This window comes from Homarus americanus, unplaced genomic scaffold (genome assembly GCF_018991925.1).
Source record: "Homarus americanus isolate GMGI-L3 unplaced genomic scaffold, GMGI_Hamer_2.0 scaffold23578, whole genome shotgun sequence".
Classification (NCBI taxonomy): Eukaryota; Metazoa; Arthropoda; class Malacostraca; order Decapoda; family Nephropidae; genus Homarus; species Homarus americanus.
Window position 1 is genome coordinate 7,481,165 of NW_024733231.1, and position 25,214 is coordinate 7,506,378.

Here is a 25,214-nt window from a genome sequence, read left to right on the forward strand (position 1 = left end):
TAAACTAGAACACTTATATAATTAGGGCCCCATTATACATGTATTAGGTTTATAGCGTAATAATTAGAATGTGTATTATTATATAACCAGAACTTTTGTGTTATATAATTAAGGACATTTAGTATATTATAATCCCTTGATATACAGTATTTGATAACAATAAAACCCCTTTGATATATAATTAATCATCCTGAACCCTTTTAAAAGAACCTAAATTATCGTATAAAACAAAAGGAATCCGTGTTATTGGAACTTAATATCACTTATGCACTAATAATGTAAAACTTGAAATGTATAATGAAGTGAACCCAGAAATATGAAAAAAATGTAGCTTGAATCCATATTGAGATAACTATAACGTCTTCATAATGTATAATGTACAATATAGGCTTTGGGATGTGTGATGAATAATCTGTAATTATAATAAGGATGAATGATTGTGTCTAACCTGACCCCACGTGACTGATGTTGATTCAAATTTACATGAAGATAAATTACTGAGAATATTAAGATGAAATACTTTGGAAAATATTATTATAAGTATTTTTAAATGTGAATTGTCAACAGATAATAATAATAATAATAATAATAATAATAATAATAATAATAATAATAATAACAATAATAATAATAATAATAATAATAATAATAATAATAATAATAATAATAATAATAATACTCGCTTTGGTTCAACATCAAGATAAAAACTATAACTAATAATTAATTTGGGTTCAACTAAAGGTCACACGGTATAATCATAGTTAAATTCTTTAAGGTAAATCCACATGAATCCATCTTCGAAAAAAAATGGGAATTCTTTTCATTTTACTTTCTTTTAACTTTCTAATCTCATAGAGCTAATACATTAGACACATTCAGACCTTTTCCAGACGACTGTACTTTCAAAGGGCTGAGCTATGTAATTTACTGTAACGTGTTGTAACTTGGTGAGTTAATAGCAGTAATTCTTTTTCTGTACTTGTCAGGTCTTTCAGTTTATATAGCGAAGAGTGTGTGTGTATGTGTGTGTGTGTGTGTGTGTGTGTGTGTGAGGTAAAAAGGGGATAATTACGTATATACATAGACATACACTCTTGTTAATAATCATAATACAAACTACAAATAAATAACACCATAACTAATCTATCCCAATTCATGTTTGGTTACGACGCAGTCATGATAAAACAACTATATTTACCATATATGAACTAATTACTATTAAGTTGGAGTAAGACAAACAAAAAGGGTAGTATATACTTGCAAAAAACGTCCCAGCTGAGTTTTCTTAATTAAATGATTACGTGTGTGTGTGTGTGTGTGTGTGTGTGTGTGTGTGTGTGTGCGTGTCTTGTATACAACAGTGCGTGTATATGTGCGTGTTTCTCGTGCATCTGTGTGCGTGTCTTGTAAACATTTTGTGTGTGTGTGTGTACGTGCGTGTCTTAATACATTTGTGTAAGTCTTGTGTACGTTTATCTTGTGTACGTTTGTTTGTAATTTACATATCAACATTAAAACAATAATTACAGGTAAAAACGGTATGCAACGAAATTCTGCAATGCATTGTTTTGTATGGCTGTGGTTATGAACTATCTGCCTAATCACCTTGTTTCAGTACATCATATACCAAAGTGGAAATGCTTACAGTACCCTTATGTGTTCATGTATAAAATGGATACTGAATCAAGTAATATAAAAAAGGAAACTAATTACGCATTTAACAAGTTACATATCATTTCATAAAATTATACCCTCCCCTACCCTAGTATATTAAACGTATATATTTCAATCTAATATAATCTCTATATTATATTGATGTTTAGTTGAATAACAGTTAATAATTCCTTTGTCATATAGTTGTAGTTAAAACACCATTATAAGACCATAAGCACCGTAAACAGATTCTAATTTCATGTAATTCACTAAACAAACCACGGTAGGTGAAAAACTGTACCCCCTTGTGTTCATTTTTATATTCATGGTGGTTTATATATTTGAGAAGGAATGAAGTAAGGATATATAAAGTCCGTGAGAGGATCAAAGAGTAAGAGTTTGATGAAAGATTAATATACTTACGGTGTAGAGCATCATGTTAGCAAGCGAGGTGAACGAGAGGTGAAGTGGCGGCCCCATGTGGACAAGTATCAACCTCCTGCACACACACCACTACTATTACCCCCTTTAACACCATGGCCTCAACACCACTAGCATCACCAACACCGTCATCACATTACTCCTTCATCACAACGTTAAACACTCGCTGGTATGTAAATTCTTGAGCTCCAACTTCTCTGGAATGCCGAGCCTTTTAGACGGATTTGGCCTTCTTCATCTGTCACACACGCATCATCTTACCATCTATCTCTTCATTTCTAAACGACTTCACCGAGTTAAGAACACGCACACCTTTTCCGAATCACCAGCAATAATAGCAGAACACATTTTGAGGTTTTCTTTTTCACTAGTATTTGGAAGTGAGTAAAAAAAGTGAGAAAATGGTCACCTCAGTCGTCCCTATCCCCGAGCATCTTCCATTCAGTGTCGTCTGCTCTGGTGGGTGGCACGCAAACGCACTCGCCGCCCGTAAATCAGCTCCCTATTGTAAAATTTTCATCTCGGTATGTAGAGCAACTAACTCCTACTCTAGCTACAACTACTTCCTACTTTAGGTTTAATTTTCACTCGCTAAAATCTATGGAAATATAATTAGCATCCATAATCAATCAGTACATCACCTAATGATTTATGTCTCCATTCCACATATTCAGTAAGGGATTGATAACTGAACAGAAATTATATTGAGGGAGTAAAAAAAGTTAGAATGAAAGAGGCGATGGTATTGATATTATAATGATTTTCCTTTTTATAATGATGTTAGCTGTTATCTGTACTGGTGTTCGGTGTGTTGGGCCCCGGCTTGGACACACCTGAGCAACACCTTCAGACACAGGGAGTAAACAGTCATCAGCTGACCCAGGAAGGGGAGGCGTTGCTCAAGACAATGTACAGTAATTACCTATTTTCCTCGTCCTTGTTCGTGAGTTACTGTGAGAGAGGAGTCGTGGGATGTGTCTAATTTGATAGTGTGTACATAAACCTTGAGAGGATCGCCATGAGTGATAGAGATTACTCGCCACTCAGCTCGGCTTGTGTCCGGGCTCTGAGTGACAAGCTGTATGACAAGAGGAAGGCGGCCGCCCTCGAGATAGAAAAGTAAGGCTTAAATTAACAATGCGTCTTAATACACTCTTGACATTGGTGCTAAATAGAGGTAATGTTTTGTTTTTTTTTAGTTTTTAAGAATGTTTAATGTTAGGGTTCGCTATTTCTGGACTGAACCCCAACATGTAGATAGTGAGAGGGAGGAAGACTAGTGAACGATATCATTATGAGTGGTGATGGTGGCTCACGTTTTGTTGGAACACTCTGTATGTTTTAAGATGTTATTGTCACAAAGGAGAGGAAATGATTATTGTTTGTTGATGTTTTTTGTGGATTGCCTATTGACTATAGCCATCTTAATAAGAGGTTTATTTTCAGCAGGATTTAGTTTAATATGATTTGAATGAAAATCTGGTGTTGGAACAATGAGAAATTACCTCAAGGAGTTGCTACAGTGCCTTGTCAGCTGTTGCCATCCTGTGGGTTGGTGTTAGGAAGGGCATCCAGCCATAAAACTTTGCTTCATCATGCCTGGTGGGAACTAGTCACCACAGCTTTACCCAACCCCTGGTCTCTGCTGAATATTTGGGACTGGTGAGCTGGTACTGTGGCTTTACCCAACTGTTGCCATCGGGTAATCGCAGCAAACCCACGCAAGTGTGGAAAATGGCTATCAAATATTGATGTTGATGTGGCGTGATGTAGGTCTTGGCCTGGAAAGCTTCTGCAATTTAAAAAAAAAAGTCACTAAGCTGTAGCACAAATGAACCACTGAGCAATGTCAAACATAGGTAACTATTTATGACTTCACAGCTGCTGATTTTTCATAGAATTTTTTTTTAAAAAGCTGCAATTTCACTGTGTTTTGTAGTGGACACTGTTGTAGTCATGGCAAATGTGTTAAAAAGTGTTTATTTAAAAGTTCAAGTTAAGTTAACCTAACCTAACCTTAAACCAACCTAAGCTAACTTTAAACAAACCTAACCTTAACATAACATAACCTAACCTTAACATAACATAACATAACCTAACCTAGCATAACTTAACACCTGCCGTGAGTGAACCTATTGTTACTGAGATGGGGGAAGCGGCTGTGAAGTCCTCCATAATAGCCCAAACTTAAGTACAGTACTGTATTCAGGATACAGGCTGTCTCAGAGTTAGGAACACCCGAGCCATCAAGACCCTCACTTACGAACATGATCCGTTAAATTTATCACTGTTGTTACGCTTGTCAGTGAACAATCCTAACTCTATGCAACTGAATGCTACCAGTGAGTTTTTCATATGATCTAGAGTATTAATAAAATGATACCCTGACCTGTTTAGACCATGCCTTGACCAACCTACCTAACCTAACCTAACCTAAAATAATGCACTTCCATCCTGGGGTAGATAGGACAGTGATAAGTGTCTCTTGGGACAATGAGACTCTTCGGGTATGAAACACTGACCTGGACAAAACCACCAGATTAATAATGTGAAAATTGCCTTTAAACCGTGTGATTTGTTGGTACAGTATATTATTAATGTAAGAGATAATTTATAATGTTTTTTACAAGAATGTTCAAACGTTGCTGCTGGCTTTCTGTGTTTATGAAATGGAAGTATTAATGTCTGTGAAGCGTTTGTCTTATTGAAATTGAAAGAATCATTTTCATAACTTCATTTTAACTTTTTTCCTTGCTCTTCCTCGTTGAATTTTTATTTTCTCAATTGAAGGAATATGTTGGCACAGATCCTGTTAAAAAATTCCAAATGGTAAAGTGGCGCCCAGTTTCAACAATACTGTACTGTAATTGTTTTTGTGGCCCCAATTGGTATAAAGGTGATACTACCATGTTTCCTGAAGTAACAGATCAACACACAGTAAAGTAGTGAAAGACAAATAGACTCTCAAGACAGTTGCCATCATAATAACTGAGATTTCTCTTCACCTGGGAATACATTTATTGTACAGTCGATAAAAAAAAACTATCTTTAGGGAGAGGTCTGAGGAATTCCAGAATGAACACTGTGACTCCTGTTGTCTCGGTAGGGTGTCAGAATACTTCGTTTGTTGTGTCATATTTTCTAACACAATTTTGTAAGGATAGTTTTTGATCGACTTTGCACATAATTAAAAATAATTATCTTTAGGGAGAGGTCTGATGAATTTCAAAATGAACACTGACTCGTCTTGTCTCGATAGGGTGTCAAAATCTTTCGTCCATTGTGTCATATTTTCTAGCACAAAATTTTCAAGATGTTCTCTTGATTTTATGTACAACCCAGTTATTATTTCATCCTTGTAGTCTATGTAACTCCTGCTATTTCAGGATGGTGAAGGACTTTTCTGCTGTCGATAACCAAGAGCAGATCAGTCGACTCATTCATGTTCTTGAAGAATTTGCCATGTCTCACAACCCACACACACGAAAAGGAGGACTCATTGGTTTGGCCGCTGTTGCCATTGGACTTGGCACAAGGGTAAATATTGATTGTCATTAAACTCAAGAATATTACTGAATAAATAGTTAATGCACTGTGGTTGAAATTATTAGAAATTAAAAGGAAATGTTAAGGAATCCCATAAATATTGTGGATCATGTGAACAATAGACACCCCAACTTGTTTCATCTTAATATGAACTACCCTAATTCTAACCTAACCTGACGCTAATCTAACGCTAATCCAACCTAACTTAATCCATACACTAATTTACTTTTGATATTTTGATTAATACATTATAGTCTTTTATTACACTGAAAGTTACCATATTATAAACAAATATAGAATTTCTAATCCTTCTATTATTCCAGGGTATTGGTCCGTACATTCAAGACCTCGTCAACCCTATCCTGGCCTGTTTTACTGATAGCAACCCAAATGTGCGCTACTATGCCACGGAGTCCCTCTACAATGTTGTCAGGGTGTCACGAGGAACCGTCTTATCTCAGTTCAATGACATTTTCATCATCCTGGTTCGTTTGGCGACGGATGCGGACCAGAACGTTAAAAATGGCTCCGAGATGCTCGACAGAATAATGAAAGTTCGTGACTATGGTGATATCCATTGTGTGTCATTTTGTAAAACATGTACAGTACAGTGGGTGCCAGAGTGATTCCTATTGTGCATCAACGATCATAAAGCTAACGTAACCTCCCTCCCTCCCCTCAGGTAGCTTTAGGGTGCTTAATTACTATCAGGTGTCAAAGTACGGTAATTAAAACAGGTATCTGTATATTATTTACCTGCATTAATTACAATATTTGTTTGGTATTTTATGTGTTATAGTTGTTATGATTGATTCAGGCAAGGATGGGTTTTATTTATATTATATTGCTAAGTTATTTAAGTCTGACTTGCAAACAAATCAACATCTAGACAGGGCCCAGGAATGTTAGTCTGGACCCCTGTACTGTACTGTATGTGTCACTACAGTAAGCCTCGGAGAATGATGAAGTCCAACGTTTAGGGTATAAGAATTTGATTAGTGTAGTAGAAATAAAGTACGTACATTTTTTCTCAGTGACAATGATTGATGTGTAAAATTTAATGTAAGATGGAGATGTTTATGGATATTTTTTAATATTTTATTATTTTCTTGAGTAACTTTATCAACCATTCACATAAAACTAGTTCATTTTAAACCAGAATATTGCAATGTGAAAATAACCCAGTAGAAATAATTTAAGTGTATGTCAAAGCTGATCCTTCTTATAATTTACTTGACCATAATACTCTATAGTTTTTGTGATTTAATTTGTTATTTATTTATGTATTTTCTCATTTATATATATTTTTTTTCAGGACATTGTAACAGAAAGTGCCTCATTTGACTTGGTTGCATTCATTCCTGTCCTGCGTGAGAAACTTTACGTCAACAACCACTGGGCACAGACCTTGGTGGTGTCTTGGGTGCTGGTCCTCCACACTGTACCTGATGTTGACACACTCTTGTTCCTCTCTGAGATATTAGATGGCTTGTTTTTCATCCTTGAAGCTCCCAAACCTGAAGTGAAAAAAATGTAAGTAGAGAAAATAATGTTTGCTTATTGTACAGAACATCCAGATACATCTAGTTAATGTGGGGGTTTTCAGGGTTGTTTGATGTTGCTATGTTATGTGGATGTTGATTTCACTTGGATTAAAATTTTATAATACAATTTGTTTCATGAAAAATATATACTGTAGTACTCTTGGGGTAAACAGCCAAACACGAATTCCACACACGTACAGACGGACCCTGATGAATGAGAGGGTCGTGTTCCAGCAAAAGCTCTCGTAAATCTATGTTTCATAAATTGGTGCACATTTTCCCACTGAATTTTATTATATAATTGGAAAAACATTCTATAAAAAGAAAATATGAATCCCACACTTGACCCCTGATGAGTTATTTTGTCATCCTAAAGTGTTTTCTTGCCGTGGTCACAGATGCTTGAGCTGTGACTGATGTATTGAGGAGTCTTGGTTTTTGCCAGGTTGCTCTGTGCTCTTTAACAGTAATTTTATTTTGCTTTCATAATGTCCTCAAACAAACAGAAAAGTGACAGAGGTGAATTTAACAGTGCTAAAAGGAAATGTTAAGTGCAAGGTGTAAAAAAAAGTGAAAATTCTGTACAAGGACCAAGGGGAGTGCATGAACAGAGTGCTTGGATAAAGAGCTGCTGTATATGAATGGTTCAAGGAAAGAACCAAAATTAATGCTTCTGGACCAGTGATTTGTGATAAAGATAAAGATTTCATGAAAAACTGAAAATTCCATGGCACTGTGATTTCATTGTGGTCTGGCACTAATTGTTTAAGAAGTAGCATGACATTTGGTGCTTTAAAGCCACTGAAGGAAAAGATGTCAGCAAAGAGATGCAAACTGTTACATACACCAGCTACCATTCTTGTCTGGACACTGCCACTGGCCAGCTGTGTCAGCCGTCGGCTAACACTCCATTCACTCTCCCTTATGCTTGCTGGCATTCTCCAAGCATCCAAACTTTTGTTCCCTTAAACATTCCACATTCTCTTACTAGTCTGCACTTTTATTCTCTCCCCCACACCACTTCCTTTCTGAGACTTCTGAGAGACTTTCGGCTTGATGTCTAAGCACAGTACAGTTAGTTGACCGAGATATAGGAGTAAACAACACACTCGGTGGCGGCAGGACACAGACTGAGCAGATGTAAACAAACTCCAAGCGGTGCATTTGGCGTGGAATTTAATGGAATCACACTCGATTTAGCAAACTAGTTCGCTAAATCTAGCAAAAATAACGGAAAGTTCGACTCGGCGGAAATTTTGATTTAACGGAAAGGGGCGGCACGAAATAGTTCGTTAAATCGAGAAAATACTGTACAGGTATAACATGAAAATAGTTGAGGAGAAATTGGACAGTCAGACAACTGGCTGAGTGACTGTGTGGTGGTGGAGACAAGTTTACTTGTTCCCACTGAGTTTGAGGAGTAAGTTATATTGTGATTGTAGGAGAATGATGACACATTAAAAACTTATTTCTAGACTGAATAACATTGTGAGTGTTAGAGAATAATGAAATAAGTTAGTAAAATAAGTAAGCTAACTGGTAGTAAAAAAAATCCAAATTTTTAGATTATTTTTATTAATACTTAACCTATATTTTATTTAGGAAATAATATGAAAATACTGTAATGATTTTTTTTTTTTGTAACTTCAGGATTTTCAGTTGACAGGATTTTCAGTTGTAAATCAAAACATGGAAAAAAATTTTGGGGGTAACTTTTAATTTTTACAACTCAAAGCCTCATAAATCATGGGTCTGCCTGTATTATTTTCTCTCATTCCTATCTTGTTATGTGGTGCTGTAGTGGTGCACACATATGGCTGCTGAGACACCTTATTGCACCTGAGCTAAAAAGAGTAAATGAACATAAATTAATACTGTACACGTGTAAGTGGTAGAGTGGTAGTGCTCGTACCTCTCAACACTGAACTGTACAGTAAGTTACCGGTGTCATAGAAATTGATATTGTAGATAGAGTGATAGTTATTAATATAAGTTATGACTACAAGTTTACGTTGACTCAGGATGTATCTGTAACTGATTGTGGTGCAGGTGTGAGGCTGTGGTGGGGGAGTTCCTGGTGAGCATCAAGAAAGCTCCAGAGAAAGTCAAGTTTGCTGACATGATCAACATCCTCATTGCACACGCTCAGTCAAGTGACCAGCTGGTGCAGGTAAGCAGAATATCCTTAAAACTGGTGTGGTCCTGGGCCCTAGTGTCCCTGAATTTAGGACCTGTATCTGTATTTTATTTTTACTTAGTTAATCACTTTTAATATATTACAGAATTATATGGTGCTTTTAGTTTAATTGTATTTATAAATGACTGACTAGATCTGATATGTGAAGCCCTGAGGTGCCTGTGCCAACCCCTCACTGTCTTGCCATATCGCAAAAATTTACAAAATGAAAAGAAGAAAGTAATGCACCTTAAAGTTTTTTCTGTATGTACTGTAAATCAACACACGGAACAAATATTTACTTTCTTAACTTTGGATTTTTTGTTAACCGGATCTTCGTAACTCAGAGCCTTCCTGTACTGTACCTATATATGATGTTTCTTCCCCAGATGATCGCCCTAACTTGGATCAGTGAGTTTGTGAAGCTGTCTCGCCGCGTGATGCTGCCTCACACTTCAGGGATTCTCACCGCTACAATTCCTTGCCTGGCTTTTGATGATCCCACATATGCCAGTAAGTCATTGTTATTTTTTCACATATATTATAAGCAGATGAGGAATTTGATTTATATTTATACCGATAATTTCACTCTTGTTCCCATTTTGTACCCTATGGTGCTCCTAGTTAGTGACCTTGAATAAACAGACAGCCACTTTACCACTTCGTCCCCAAGAGCAGAGCCTTCTGGGTGTTAGAGGCAGGCTACACTATCCTGACCAGTGTAGTGTTTAGTGGCAGCCTACACTATCCTGGCCATTTGGGTGGTTGATCTGTTCTTTGTTATGACCTTTATTGTCCAGTGTTGGTACAGGACACCATATTATCCAGACAAAACCTACCATGTTTGGTAGTGTCTCACTAGATAACACCCTCCTCACATCTGTCCCATGACACAGTGGTGAGAGTTTTCTGCTCTACCTCCAACAAGCTAGAGCCAGTGATTCTTAAACTTTTTTCATCATTACCCAAAACTAGATCCGTGATGTATGCTTGTAACCCATAATATAAGATAAACATAAACATTACAGAATATATATATATATATATATATATATATATATATATATATATATATATATATATATATATATATATATATATATATATATATATATATATATATATATATATATATATATATATATATATATATATATATATATATATATATATATATATATATATATATATATATAATATACATACACATACGCTTTACTCGGTCCCACATTCCACGTTTACGCGGTACCCTGCCGAAACAGGAATGCTAACATTCCGCGGTGCGTGTACCCCTTTACAAGGAGAGCGGCTGGCGAGCCGCGCCATTTTTGGATCCAAACCTCCCGCCCTCTCCCGCCATCCGCCATGTTGTGTAAGCGGCGCGAGCATGATGCGCACAAGGTCACCCAGTCGTCAAAACATTACCGAGTTCTTCACCCGCCACCCACCACAGCCGGCCCAAGTCAGTGATAGTGATAATTATAGTGAGGATATGGACTTATATGGACTTTGAGGGGTTTGACAAAGAGGCCTGCAAGCCTCTGTGGTGGATAGTGTACAATTGATACAAGTGATACAGGTGAGGGCCAAATAATCTGCCCTCTGCCGGAACCAACCGCCCATCCCCGTGTGCCCAGCCATCTTTTCTACTAATGTAAGTGTTAAAAAACCTAATATTATTGATATTTCTCTTAATTATTAATTGTGTGTGCATACCATCATAAAGTTAAGATAATATTTTTACGACAACATAGTTGTGTGTCGTCAAAAGGTGGAGTTTGGCGGTCGGCCCAGTCTCTATTTCAATTAATCCCATATGTTATGTTGTTCACTTTGCGCATTTCTCACTTTCGGTACCCTGTGGGTTGAATTAACCACGTAAAGTGAGGGTTGACTGTATTTATATATATATATACAGTGACCCTCGTTTAGCAGGCATACTCGGATTCGCCAATTTGGGTTCTTGAACTGCCTTTAAGGATCTTCAATTCGGTTAACGAACAAAAATTCGGTTAACGAATTTTTTACGAACCGACCTCAACATGTTTTCGCTTGCACTGACCGGGCAACCAGCTTTAGTATCAGTCCGCCAATACATTAATCGGTTCTAGGGCTTAAATTCCTTACTATTTTAGTAAATATCAAGAAGTTTATACTATTCAATAATTTTAAAAGTTTAATATTCAATGTTTTAGTCATTTTAACAATTATTGAACATAATTGAAGGTAAAGAAACTAGTTTCTGGCACGCCATCCAGCCTGTTAACACACCATACAGGCGTCAGTCTTTGTGTCTTTTCAGTGGAGGCAACATATTGCTTGAGACTCTCTTCAACTAAATGCTTTTTTCTGTTTCCAAGCAAATTATTGGTCATTTTGAAATTTATTTTGCATATTGACAATATATAATGCAGTGCAGTGTTGATTTAAAGAAAATAATCTTGAATTACACCAAGAGAACTAAAATTTTATGGGTAAAATGGGGCCATGGGGTGACTTCTCTTCCACCCCAATGCCTTCTCTTCTCCCTTCTCCTCCTCCACCTCCCACTTCAAATGCACATCATCATCATCATCCAGGAGCCTTCTACATACACACCTCAAAGTAAGTGAACTTTTCTACCATTTTTGTTGAATTTCGGAAATTTTCGGTGAGCTGGAACCAATTACCCAAAAACCCATTGAAACAATGGTTTGATTTAGCGAACTTTTCGGTTAACGAACGACCTTCTGGAGCAGTTGAGTTCGTTAACCGAGGTCACTAACATATATATATATATATATATATATATATTTTTTTAATATACACAGTTGAACCTTTATACACTGGATTTTTTTTTTAATAGCTTTCTGAGATGCTCTGGACTACTTCTCAATTCACTTGTGTACAGTATGAAACTGTCATATCAGTGAAAACAGTTGGTGACAACGAGACTCATGTCTGATTTTCTTGAAACAGTTCAGGGTTATGTTCAGACCCCCTCCCATAGATTTGCTTTTTCCAGACTGCGGTCTGACTGCCCCAATTAGTCCGGTGTATTGAGGTGCTACTGTACAAGCAATAGAGCAATATAATATACTACAATAAGACATAACTAATAATATAATATCATAGAATGTAAATAATATAACTCAAACTAATGAGTAGGATGACTTTGTTTTGTGTTAACCAGATCATCAAAGCAAGATGTTGTGCCAGACAGGCTGCAGCACAGTTTATGCTCAGGCTGTAATCTGTTCAGATGCTTCATCTGTGTCAGTGCTAATGTTGAAAAACCTGCCTTACAAAGGTATGTTCATGCCAGGAGGACTTGCAGAGCTTCAGCAGCAATGATTGCTTTATCATTAAAGAGCATGACCCAGAAATTACTGAGGGATTGCTGCTTGAAGCTGTGGCATAGTAATTCATCATGTTGTATTTCTGTCAGTTGTTATTGTAGTCCTCTGGGTGAGCTCTTGTCTGGTAAATTTTCCACATTAACATCAAAAGGATTTTGAACCCAGCAGTATCTCTTGGTAATTTCAGCAGGAATATTCTGTGGGGTTTAAATTCTTCTCTGAGATTGTTCAAGTGTTCCCAAACACTGCCATGAATATCCTCAAATGATGCTGATGCATTTTCTCCAAAGCCTTCCAACAGGGGACTTCACCCCTTGTGTACTGTACTGGGGTCTCTGTGCTGGGATGACATCGTGTGGCCTTAGCTAAATAAAATATTAAAAGTGACATCCCCGTAGTGAAGGGTTATGGACAGGAAAGATCTGGTCTTTCCTCATTCCATTTTGCCTTTCCACATCTTCAGCTTGTCCTTAAATGAGGACAGCTTGTCAGTGAGTTGAATCAAAGTGTGACTCCAACCTTGCATGGAAGCATTCAGGCAGTTACTGGTATTTTCACTGAATAGATCTGCTTGGTAGGCCACTTGGTACAACCATTTTGACTCGGAGAACCTAGCCAAGTCGTGTTTCTCCTCGCTGAGAAAAATTTCAAGCGCAATTCCCAAGGCCACAACTCATTCCAGAACCTTTTTCCGTGAAAGCCACCTGACCTCCATATGGTACTGCAAGTGGGTGTGTCCGAATCCGAAGTCTGAACATACTTCTCGGAACAGTCCCAAGTTGAGCGCTCTTACTCTGTCAAAGTTCATCAATTGAACTGCCTCGATCATGAAGACAGCCAACTCACCTGGCAGCTTTATTGAAGTAAGGTTCTTACGGTGAAGAGGACAGTGAATGATCATCCCATTTGCATTCACTTCTTTCACATGAGCAGCAAAGCCTTGTTGTTCTCCAAGCAGGGATGGGGCCCTGTCACAGCAGATGCTGTAACATTGAGTCCATGTTGGCTCTTCTTCTCTAAAGAAGCGATTCACAATGTTCAAAATATCATGGCCTGTCATGCCGGAGTTGTGACCAGCGAACAGCAAAAAAGATCTGCTCCTCCATGTCATCTCTCATCTATATAAAACATAGATAAGCAGTTAAGAGTATTTATATTCAAATGTATTCAAATATTACAGCATTTCTGGGTATTCATATGTGAATACAGTACTGTACTGTACATTACTATTAGAAACCCAAGTAATATTTTCATTTCTATTTGAATCCTCAGGCAAATTATTAATATTCATTGTATAATCTGATGAATAATAATTGTTTTATTGATAGAAATAACCATACATTTGGCTGCTGAATTTATTTTGGACGAACAGAGCGAGAGTGAGTTTGGGGGGATGTAAAATCTGCTTATTAAATCCATGACGTTAGAAGCTGTTTATCACAGTCTGTTAGTAAATAACATGCAACTCTCAATGGGGTAAGTAGGCTACTGGTGACGCTTTCATATTGTGAGATGTGTACCCGTGTGGTGCCAAATTGTGGCTTAATGTTATTGTTTCAATAATAAATTCTGACTCCTATTTGAAATTGGATATAAATTTTATATATATTGTGGTCATTATTATTAGCAGTCGGAGAGAACGCAATTAACTTGTGTGTCACACATGTGCTATGTATGTATACTTAATGATTTTTTAGTTGATAAATGGCAGCAACACTGCCTGCCTGCCTGCAGCCTATCTAGAAGTGTAGAGTAGGTTTAGTATAATAACTAATGATGATGTGTTGTGTCTGTTAAAACTACAGTATTAGGAAAGTATAAATAAATATACAGTATCTACACAGGACAGGTTTGATATATTGAATACCAATCATAAAATCATCTACCACTATATGCCACATACTTATAGCAATAACAAGTTAGTTTTTTAACAAGTAGTATTCGTGAATGCATTTCTGAGTACTTATGTAAAGTATTCATATTCACATTCAGAGTAACACTTTCTTTGTACTGTATTCGTATTCTTAGAAACTAGAAGTACTGTATTCTTATTTGCATTCAAATACAGTACTGTACTCTTGTTTTCACTCCATCCGGGTCATTTCTGACATCCAGTTGAAGGCTGAACTGATCGCTAGCTTGTACAGCTGCAGTAACTTGTTCCTTGATATAGAGCGACATATTGTTGATGTGAAAGTGGATTTATATAATTTGACAGAGATACAACATGTAGTTTCTTAGCTACAGCATCACCGCAAAGAGTTTTAACCACGTCAAAAACAACCCATTTTATGAGGTCTTGTCCAGTGTGGGGCGCTTTTTCTTTGTAATTTGCCAAACTACAAGGTAGGAAGCACAGAATAATTTACTGTATTACCCAGGGTGTCCAGTCCCTGCCACTTAATTGTTTCCTCCTTCCTATTAAAGAAAGCACTATTTTTGTCTCTACAGTACAGTACTGTGTTTGTTTCGTATCTGATGTCTTTTCAGCTTACTCTCCTTGAGTGATTGGTAGCAAGGATTTCTCCACACACAACACACTGCACTGTGGCTTCACATCACCGTCAATAGTTATGTGAATGAATTAAAGATTTTAAAAATGCATCTTTGTATGTTCCCCATCCTTTAAAAAAAAGTACAACATTATAATCCAGGGGTAACTCAGCTTCCTTTGACACACAAAAAAGCAAAAAAATGGTGAAGAAATAAGGACGAGATGATTACAAAAGTGACACAGCAGGAAAATACGACAACTAAAACCAAGTGAGAAAAACCATATCCCCGTAAATAATAGTACATACTGTTTTACCAGACACAACAATGTTTAAAAAAAATTCTAATAAACCAGCTGACCTCACGAGCAACACCTTTTGTGTGTACAGTACAGGTTAGTAGCAAAATGAAAACTGAAGTGAGGTGTTTGCACGCTTAATGACTATAAAGATCTTGCAGCCCGTTCAAACAGCTTAGCTTATCGTCACCTATCAAACAGCTCAGCTTCTCGTGACCCATTGAACAGCTCAGCTTCTCGCCACCCATAGTTTAAGAACCACTGAACTAGACACCTGGAACCCTCTCTACCTACACGTTGACCTAGATTTACTCAAAGACCACATTCCTGAAAAACGTCCTTAAATAGAAGAGCCATAAATTGAACTGGTTTTTTCCCATTTACTCCCATTATAAGTTGGGAGATACTGTATGTCCCTCATGAAAAAATTCTTTGACATGTACTGTATTAAAATGACACTATAGTAAACATGTTTTTATGCCAATGGGGACTTACTCTCAAGGGAAACTTCTGATCATGTCATAGGTATTTGCTAGTAATGAACAGTTATGTCAAGATGCCATACTGAACTTGAGGAAATATTTAAAGCTCAGCGGTGAGTAATACCTGTGTTAATATTTCTCTAGTCTTTTTTTAGCAGAGTATTATAGCGAGAGGGAAAACCAGATATGAATGTTCAGTAAATGATGAGGCTGTGTTAATATTTCAGCTAGGAGAAGGGCAGATATAAGGGAGTCTGATACCTAATATTCCACCGCCTTTTTATCAGAGACTCGAGCGTTGGCCGAAGACGTGAGCTCGGAACTGATGGAACTCATTACCGTGGAAGACGACAGAGATGGCCCCGAGGGTTCGGCCGACTCGTCCAACGACCAGAACTCAGCGTCGCCCTGTAATGGTACGTTATAGTATAGCAACATGAGTAAGCTACGGGGTGGGTGAGAAATAACAGACACATACTGTATAAATAGCAGTGTGTGGATATATTTTTGTGTGGAGTATATATAACAGTGTGTCAGTTATTTGTTTCCCAGTCTATACAAAGTCTTCCTCCAACCCTCTTCTAAAAACTCAATCCTATTTTAGTTTGTCTTATACATTACTGGATCTTATCTGTTCTTGTGGAATGTCTACAAGTGATTTTGTTTGTTTTTTGTTTTTAGGGATGTTATCATATTTATAGTTTCTGTCAGTTCCCTCATTCATATACTGTATATATTTGTATATTTTTTCCCTGGACCTCCCCCTACCACCTCAAAAGTCAGGGAGATCTTAACCTGTACTGTATTGGATTTCAGTGCTCCTTTGAATACAACTCCAGTTTTATTTATTATTTATTTATTTATTCATTTTTTTATCATATCACCTCATATCTTACTGGCCATTTAAGCTGTTGGTCTATTCTTTGTTACAACCTTTATTGTCCGGTGTTAGTGCAGGAGGAAACTGTAGTACCCAGAGAAACACACTGGTTGACACCTATCTCACATCTATCCTAGCCTGGGGATTGAACCCAGGACACTGTAGTGAGAGATACAGCACAATACGTAAACTCATAAACTAAGACTGACATTTCTACATAATGGCCCTGAAGAGAGATACATTTTCACTTGCAGATTTTTGTAGTGAGGGGCTTGATCTAAAGTCGGTGATGGAGGTACTCCGTAAACAGCTGCGCAACACTCCGGTCCCCTGCAAGACGGCCGTCCTCCGATGGGTCTACCACCTCCATAACAAGATCCCCAATAAAGTACGGAGACTAATTTATTACAGGCGTTGACGTTTATTATTTTTAGCCATTATTATTTTAAACCCATAACAAAGTCTTCCATTCAGATTTTTCAGGAGTGTGAATCCATATTATTTAATCTGATTGATGAGTGAGGGGAGTACTCTTGATTCATTGAGTGAGGGGGAGTACTCTTGATTCATTGAGTGAGGGGAGTACTCTTGATTCATTGAGTGAGGGGAGTACTCTTGATTCATTGAGTGAGGTGAGTACTCTTGATTCATTGAGTGAGGTGAGTACTCTTGATTCATTGAGTGAGGTGAGTACTCTTGATTCATTGAGTGAGGTGAGTACTCTTGATTCATTGAGTTAGGTGAGTACTCTTGATTGATTGAGTGAGGGGAGTACTCTTGATTCATTGAGTAAGGTGAGTACTCTTGATTCATTGAGTGAGGTGAGTACTCTTGATTCATTGAGTGAGGTGAGTACTCTTGATTCATTGAGTGAGGTGAGTACTCTTGATTCATTGAGTGAGGTGAGTACTCTTGATTCATTGAGTGAGGAGTACTCTTGATTCATTAGTGAGAGGTACTCTTGATTCGTGAGTGAGGTGAGTACTCTTGATTCATTAATTGAAGTGAGTACTCTTGATTCATTAGAGTGCAGGGACTAGATTTGTAGAAGACACCTCCAACTCCCCCAGAAAAATTGGCCTGTATTACCTGTATCTTGGTCATTAATTACTAGTACAGTGCTGTATCCCACCACTAAAGTACAATTGCTATTATTTATTTATTTTATTATTATTATTTATTTATTTTAAATTGCTATTATTTATTTATTTTATTATTATTATTTATTTATTTTATTTTATTTTTTTTTTTTTTTACATATTCACTAAACTTGGTTACACTGGCCAGCTCACGTGAACGGGCATAATACTGTGGCTATGTTGTTTGGTGGTGGGATATTGTGAAGATTTGTTGGGTAGCCCAGCTGTTGTGTTTAGGTAACCTACTGTTATATGGGAGGGTTAAGTTTGGTTAGGTTAGGTTTGCTTGGGTTTGGTTAGGTTGAGTTAGATTAGCATTAAGGTGAAATAAATAGAGGTTCCTAATCTTCCTGGCGTCTATTCAGTGAACCCTCGATATAATGTACTTCTTCTCTCCATATAATTCGTTAAATGGAGGTTTCACATCTAACGGACCCTCGATATAATGCAGTAGTTCTTTAATTCGAGGTTTTACTGTTATGCGTCTTACGATTAATTGATTGATTTTGGTAATTACATCTCTGGCGGCACAACAGCTTAGGTCATAGGTCGCTGAATTAAATTGAAGGTTTAAAAGACTTACGCTCCCCCACAGATGTGTCGGTACCTGGAGGAGTTATTCCACGTTCTCCTGAGGACACTGTCGGACCCTTCTGACGAGGTGGTGTTGCTGGTGATTCAGGTGTTGGCTCAGATCGCCTCCACGACCAACCAGCATCCTGCGGCAGCCATACAAGGTGAGAGAGGGGGGGAGAGAAAGAGAGAGGGTTGAGGGAGTGGAAGGGAGAGAGAGAGAGAAATAAGATTGTAGGAGTGAGAGAGAGAGAGAGAGAGAAGAAAGTTAAGGAAGAGAGAGATAGAAAGAGAATATTGAGAGAGAGGGAGAAGATAGTTGAGGAAGAAAGATAGAGAGAGAGGAGATGAAGGGGGGAGATAGAAAGAAAAGATTGTGAGAGAAAAACAGAAGGAATAAGGAAGAGAGAATGAGATTGGATGAGAAAGAGTAAATGTATGTAAACAAAGAGAGAGAGAGAGGGGTATTTTATATTCCCATTTATATGCCATTAATAAAGGTAAAGATGAGTTAAAAACAATATAACCAGTGAAACTTTTTATAAATAATACATAGTAAATATTTCTTGTGTATCTGTATATGGAACGTTACTCATGAGTGTTACTCGTTACTCCTAGTGGTGGACGGTGAGGAGAGGAACAACGTCGACGAGTACTTCACAAGATTCCTCCAAAACCTTCTTCATCTCTTTGCCACTGAACGGAATCTCTTAGAAGACCGCGGACCTTTTATCATCAGGTGAATCACGGTCGCTCTTTTACTGGTCATCCCCCCCCCCTTTCCTACATTTTTCTCTCTGGCAATTGAGGAGAACTTCTTTGCTGTCGATAGATAGATAGGTATTCAGTAAAATCATTATACAATTATAGAGTTGGTTCAGCATGTGTTATAGACGATGCAGGTATATAATGTACTGCACACTTTATGAAGTATAAGAGGAAATTGCATCAGTCCCACAATGTCTCTTAACTTTTTTTTTATATACTTTTTCCCTTTCAGATTATGAGAAGTTATGAGTGAACAATTAACAAAGTACTGTGCACACTTTCAGGCCAATAATTCCCTTGAAACTTTTGCCAAACCTTGTTCAGACTTGGCCACCCCCCCCCCCCCCCCCCCCTACCCAGAATAGACCTCGTAAGATGTCAGAATCATTTATTGAGATTCAGGAAATAAGAAAAAAAATTGGTAATGGACATCAAAGTTTCCAAAAGAATGTTTATGAGATGTGATCTTGTTTGTGTTAAAAGCTTCCCTGTGTCACTGTTATAGCAATGGTATTAGACGTTTCTCTTGAATATTAGTAAACATTTCCTTTCTATTTTAGTTATGTTTAAAGTTGTGTTTTCTTGTGTTCAATACAGGCAGCTGTGTGTGATGTTGAGTGCTGAGGACATATACCAGACCCTGGCAGAGCTACTGCAGAAGGAGGAGAACCTGACTTTTGCATCAGAAATGGTGCAGACATTGTCATCGATTCTTCTTACATCAAAGGAATTGTTTTCCCTAAGAATACAACTGAAGGATCTCTCAACTCCGGTAATGTGATGACAGTTTACCTTAATAGCTTAGCTTACCTTTAGCTCTGGCAAGTTTCTTAAGTTGCGCTGTGTAGTGATGGGTGCTGTGTAGTGATGGGTGCTGTGTAGTGATGGGTGCTGTGTAGTGATGGGTGTCGTGTAGTGATGGGTGTCGTGTAGTGATGGGTGCTGTGTAGTGATGGGTGTCGTGTAGTGATGGGTGCTGTGTAATGGGTGCTGTGTAATTGTGGGTGCTGATCAATACATAGACCCTGATAACTTGATACATCATGTTAATTTTCAGTAAGGTTTGAGAAACGTCTTGTGTTGAAAGTACCGCAGGTCATATAGTTACAGATACAAGTACTGTACTATATTAGTTTCCCTTATTGAGTGCATGTTTTTATTTGTATGATATTTATTGTATTACAGTCATCATCATGTGTGAGTTACGGGGTAGAGACACTGACCTTCGTTTATAATTTCTCCCCTCGAAGAGAATAAAATAAAGGGCAAATAGTCTTATGTATTTCAAAGTTTCCATAATACTTCTATGAGAACTTTTGGCTCTTCTTTTCTTCCTTTGATCTACGGAATAAGGTGGAGCAGCATGGTTTTGGTGTTATACATTACATCCAACAGGGAGCTAGATCTTTACTCTTGTAGGGAATTTCTCTGGATATGTTTTATGTTACAGTTGTGCTCCTGTGGTCTGCTGCTGTGAAACAAGTCACTACAATGTTGTTTTTTTTAACAGATCCTGTGTCTAGGGATGAGATAATACCTTGTGGAGATGAAATGATTTATTTGTTTATCAATTTACCATTTACTCTACAGTATTAGCTTACTAGTAAATTGGGCAGTTGGTCTGTTTTTTATTACTTTATAATGACCTTTACTGTCTGGTGTTAGTACAGGTAACTGGAGTACCTGGAGAAAGCCTGCCATATTTCATAGTGTCACATCTGTCCCTGATTGGGGATTGAACCCAGGACACATTAGTGAGAGATATGTATTACCTCTCCACCACCAACATCCCAATGAGTCTATCTCTTGGATTTGTTCTCTGGGAGTTAATCATTTAACTTGCCAGGATTGATTTTCACATACCCGCAGTTTTATGTTTTATTTATCCCAAAAGGGGGGGGCATCATTTTTAAACAGATCAGGACCATTTGGAAGAAGACCTGTTTCTTATGTCCAGAGTGCAGGTCTTAAGGAAGCCTTGGCAGTTTAGTGTTGCTTCTTAATGGTGTGGTAGGAGTTACTGTACTTCCCTCTCCTACTTCAACTGTTTCCCTATTTTGTGGTAGCAGTAACCAGCCTGTGCATCAACAACCACCTGGTCTCTGTCCTCTGCCGGGTTACAGAATTTAAGGCTCGGTTCTCCACTTATTTTTAGGCACATTCTAAAGTCCTTTATTGTTCTCTCTCACTGAAAATAAATCAAAATCTATGGAAAACTTAAAACATATATTTATCCCTTAATAATGTATAGCACATCATTGTTTTTTCAGGAAAGCTGTGATTTGTTTGTTAACTTGTATCGTTCGTGGAGTCACAACTCAGTGGCGACCCTCACCCTCTGCCTCCTCACCCAGAACTATTCACATGCAGCTTCCCTCGTCCATGCCTTGTATCCTTTACATTACTTATTTGTTTTTATTTACAATTTATTGATATTCTCAACATATTTTATAGCTTATATAGATCATGTACAGGACAGTTTAGTGGATTATTTATATTAACAAATGGGTGGTTTATTGTGGTAAGGAAAACACATAAGCTGGAATTTACTACACAACATATCACACCAACTGTGAACAATGCCGTGGTCTGAAATGTTACAGAGTAAACTTCAGGAAACCTTTATGTTCATCACCACTACCAACCACCTGTGATGATTTATATTGGTTAAGGCAGTGAATTAGGTAATACATTAGTTAGCCTAAAGAATAAGATGCTTTTATACAATGTACACGCTCACCAAAAACTTCCTGAATGCTATAATCACTCTGTAATCTGAAAAATGGACAAAGACTCTGAAACCATTCCCAGATGACAAGCCCCATTCTGCTCATTGTCACATCCATCATGCCCAGGTGTTAGAGAAGCTTGGGTTAACAGTGTACATATGCAGTACAGTACTGTGTGTTTTGAAGAGCCCAGAGTATTATATGTTGACAAATAAGACTCTAGGAACTGAACCATCATCTAACCATATTGTAAATTTGTAAAGTATGAAGATGATTATGAGTGTGGAAGTCATTTGTGTTCTATATTAACAGCCATAGGACTGTTGTGACTCTGGCAACACTACTGCTTATAAGGTAGAAAATACTATCAATTGATTGCTTACTTAAATCTCTATTGTTAACCCTTAAATGTGACCATCATCACTGGAAGTTGGCTGTAGGGACAGTGGCCATCATCAGTGGAAGTTTCATGTTTTTGCATTCCATTTTTGTCCACATGGAGGGCCAGAGTAGAGTATCCTCAGCTGACAGTTTAAGGACAGCTCCTGCACTAAAAGACTGATACAGTGGCTAGTTCTCCTGTAACCCATCACTCACAGGGAGAGTCCAGGGTGTGTTTATTATGTCAAGATAAAAAGTTCAGGATTTTCTCTGCTTGTGAAATTAGGTGTGTTTAAGTAGGGAAAATAAGTGAATGATGCAACGCCCTTATTTTGGGACCCAAGACACCTTCCAGTCCCACAAAACTGGACGTCTCTTGTCCTTTAGATCTGGAATTAGAATCATTTTGAGTCACCTGTATGTTAACCGGCAGCTACGGATTCCTTACTTTGCCCCAATGTGCACACAAATGAAACTCACGGAACATGAAACATCCACTTACGATGGCTGCCATTTAAGGGTTAATAGATTTAATTTGGGAAATATTTACTGCACTGTATACTAACCATTGGTGTTATATATACTAAGTAGGAAGACAGAAAGCACTTATTAATATAACCCTTTCACCTACTGTAATAAATGAATACAGTTCATACCAGGTGTACAGGTACTTAATGATGGTGGAACAACTTTTGGGTGGACAAGCATCCTGCCTTGAGAGTGGAGTAACCCATTAGCTGCAGAAAGATCAAACTTAGGAGTCACCATCTGTGTCGTGAGAAGAATTATTTTAAAAGCTCGACAGATAGATATTATAACACTTGTGGATGTATCTTTCCTTAATGATTTATCAGTGGAAATATTGAAGTGACGACAGATTTCCTAGTGGAGGTGGATAAGCTGGTCCAGTTGGTGGAATCTCCTATATTTACCTGTGAGTATTTATCTTAACCTAACCAAACCTAACCTTAACCTAACCAAACCTAGACTGCCATCATCTGTGTTCCATTTTTGTATATGTGGGAGGGGGGGAGGATGCCCTGAGGTGATATGGTGTCTGTTTGTGAGTGATATTCCTCCCTACTGTTGTAAAGGGGATTTGATATTGTATAGTGGATCAAAAACTATGTACAGTAAAACCTTGATATAATGGACTTCTCTCTCCATATAATCCATTAGCTGGGGGTTTCACAATTAAAGGATACTCTATGTAATGGACTTTCATCTCTATATACAGTAGTTCATTAAATGGAGGCTTTACATCTAACAGACCCTTGAAATAACAGACTTTCATCTCCATGTAGTACGTTAAATGATGTTTCACTGTACTTTGAGGGTCAATGAATTTCAGAATGCACACTACTACTCCTGTTGTTTCAGTGCGGTTGTTAAAATCCCTCATCCACTGTGTTATGTCGTCTACCACAATTATGTTAGGATAGTTTTTGATCGACTGTACTCTACACCATTTCTCAGATCTGCGCCTGCAGCTGCTGGATCCTGTTGGTCACTCGGCTCTGGTGGAGACACTGTACGGGCTCCTTATGTTGCTGCCCCAGAGTGATGCGTTCTCTCTCCTGCGGTGCCGCCTCAACTGTGTCCCTCCCAGTCACCTTCTGAAGTACGTACTGACCTTCATTTCTACTTTATCTTAACTGTAGTGTATTATTTTTTTTATTGTTATAGTATTACAAAATTATTATTATTACAGTATTATTTTTATTATTATAACCTTTATTGTCCAGTGTTAGTACAGGAGGAAACTGTAGTACCCTGAGAAAACTTGCCGTGTTTGGTAGTGTCACTCTGGATAAGAACCTTCTCACATCTGTTCTAGGCCAAGGCTTGAAACCTGGACACAGTTGTTAGAGGTAGACATATAACTGTTGATGAACTACCTCTTCTAAGTCTTCATACCTCTATAGATTTATAAGTACAGGTACTGTAATAGAATTTGATCCATCAACCACTAAATCCTCTATACTTCACTGCAATTAGTATTAGATCTTTCTCTCTCGGTATTAAGGCATTCTAATTCCCCATAGTTAAGTTATGACCTGGTGTATCTCATGGCCACCCCAGCTAGAGGTGGACAACATGTGTAGAGGCCATAGGTATATATTTTCCTTTATGATCCATTAGATTCTCTCTTTTATATACAGTGAATTGGTATGTAATGTTAATTGATCCTGTATCCTGTGTTGATGGTGAATATGAATTAATATAGTTTTACATCTTACTCCACTGCCAGACACACACACGGCAAGGTAGAGGAACGCCCTCTGGCCAGCTCTATGGACTTTGATGAACTTTTGACACATTTCTGTACCACACAAGAGAAACACAGGAAGTACAAACATCAGAAAATTAGGCAGAGACTACAGTCCAGCATCGACCCCTCGGCCAGACACCAGAGCTAGTGGGTGGTGGGGTCATATGTTTAAGAAGTATCATCTTTTGGTATACAGTATATACTTCAGGCTGATGAAGGCATATAATATTCACAAGTCATGAAACAAATTCTGATTATCACTTCTTATTTTTCATAATTTTTTAAAAGATGTTTCAAAGATTCTTTTTTTTCTTGAGAGTGAGAGATACATACAGTACTGTACTAGTATCATAAGTTTAGAACATTTTCTAATTAATATAAAGTTAGTGTCACTAAGTATGAATCGATCACCAAATCACTTGATTCTTTTGTATTTAGTCACGGTTAATATGTACCTAAGGGATGATTGTAATGGTTTTATTAAAATGTTTTTGTAGATTC

At 37.6% G+C, this 25,214-nt stretch overlaps 1 protein-coding gene across 2 annotated transcripts; it reads left to right on the plus strand.

Annotated features, from left to right (window-relative positions):
- The first annotated feature begins 2,563 nt into the window (after window positions 1–2,563).
- On the plus strand, window positions 2,564–25,214 carry LOC121869670 (protein VAC14 homolog). Of its 2 annotated transcripts, none has more exons than XM_042371209.1 (15): window positions 2,564–2,618; window positions 5,481–5,631; window positions 5,964–6,194; window positions 6,956–7,173; window positions 9,234–9,354; window positions 9,750–9,873; window positions 16,259–16,387; window positions 17,106–17,239; window positions 18,586–18,727; window positions 19,182–19,302; window positions 19,929–20,103; window positions 21,602–21,720; window positions 23,296–23,375; window positions 23,918–24,062; window positions 24,693–25,214. In XM_042371209.1, exons 2-15 carry the CDS (start codon window positions 5,482–5,484, stop codon window positions 24,859–24,861), a joined length of 2,058 nt encoding a protein of 685 aa, XP_042227143.1. In that variant the 5' UTR covers window positions 2,564–2,618; window position 5,481; the 3' UTR covers window positions 24,862–25,214. The 2 variants fall into 2 exon arrangements, with proteins under 2 accessions (XP_042227143.1, XP_042227142.1); XM_042371208.1 differs by lacking the exon at window positions 2,564–2,618 and adding an exon at window positions 2,932–3,213.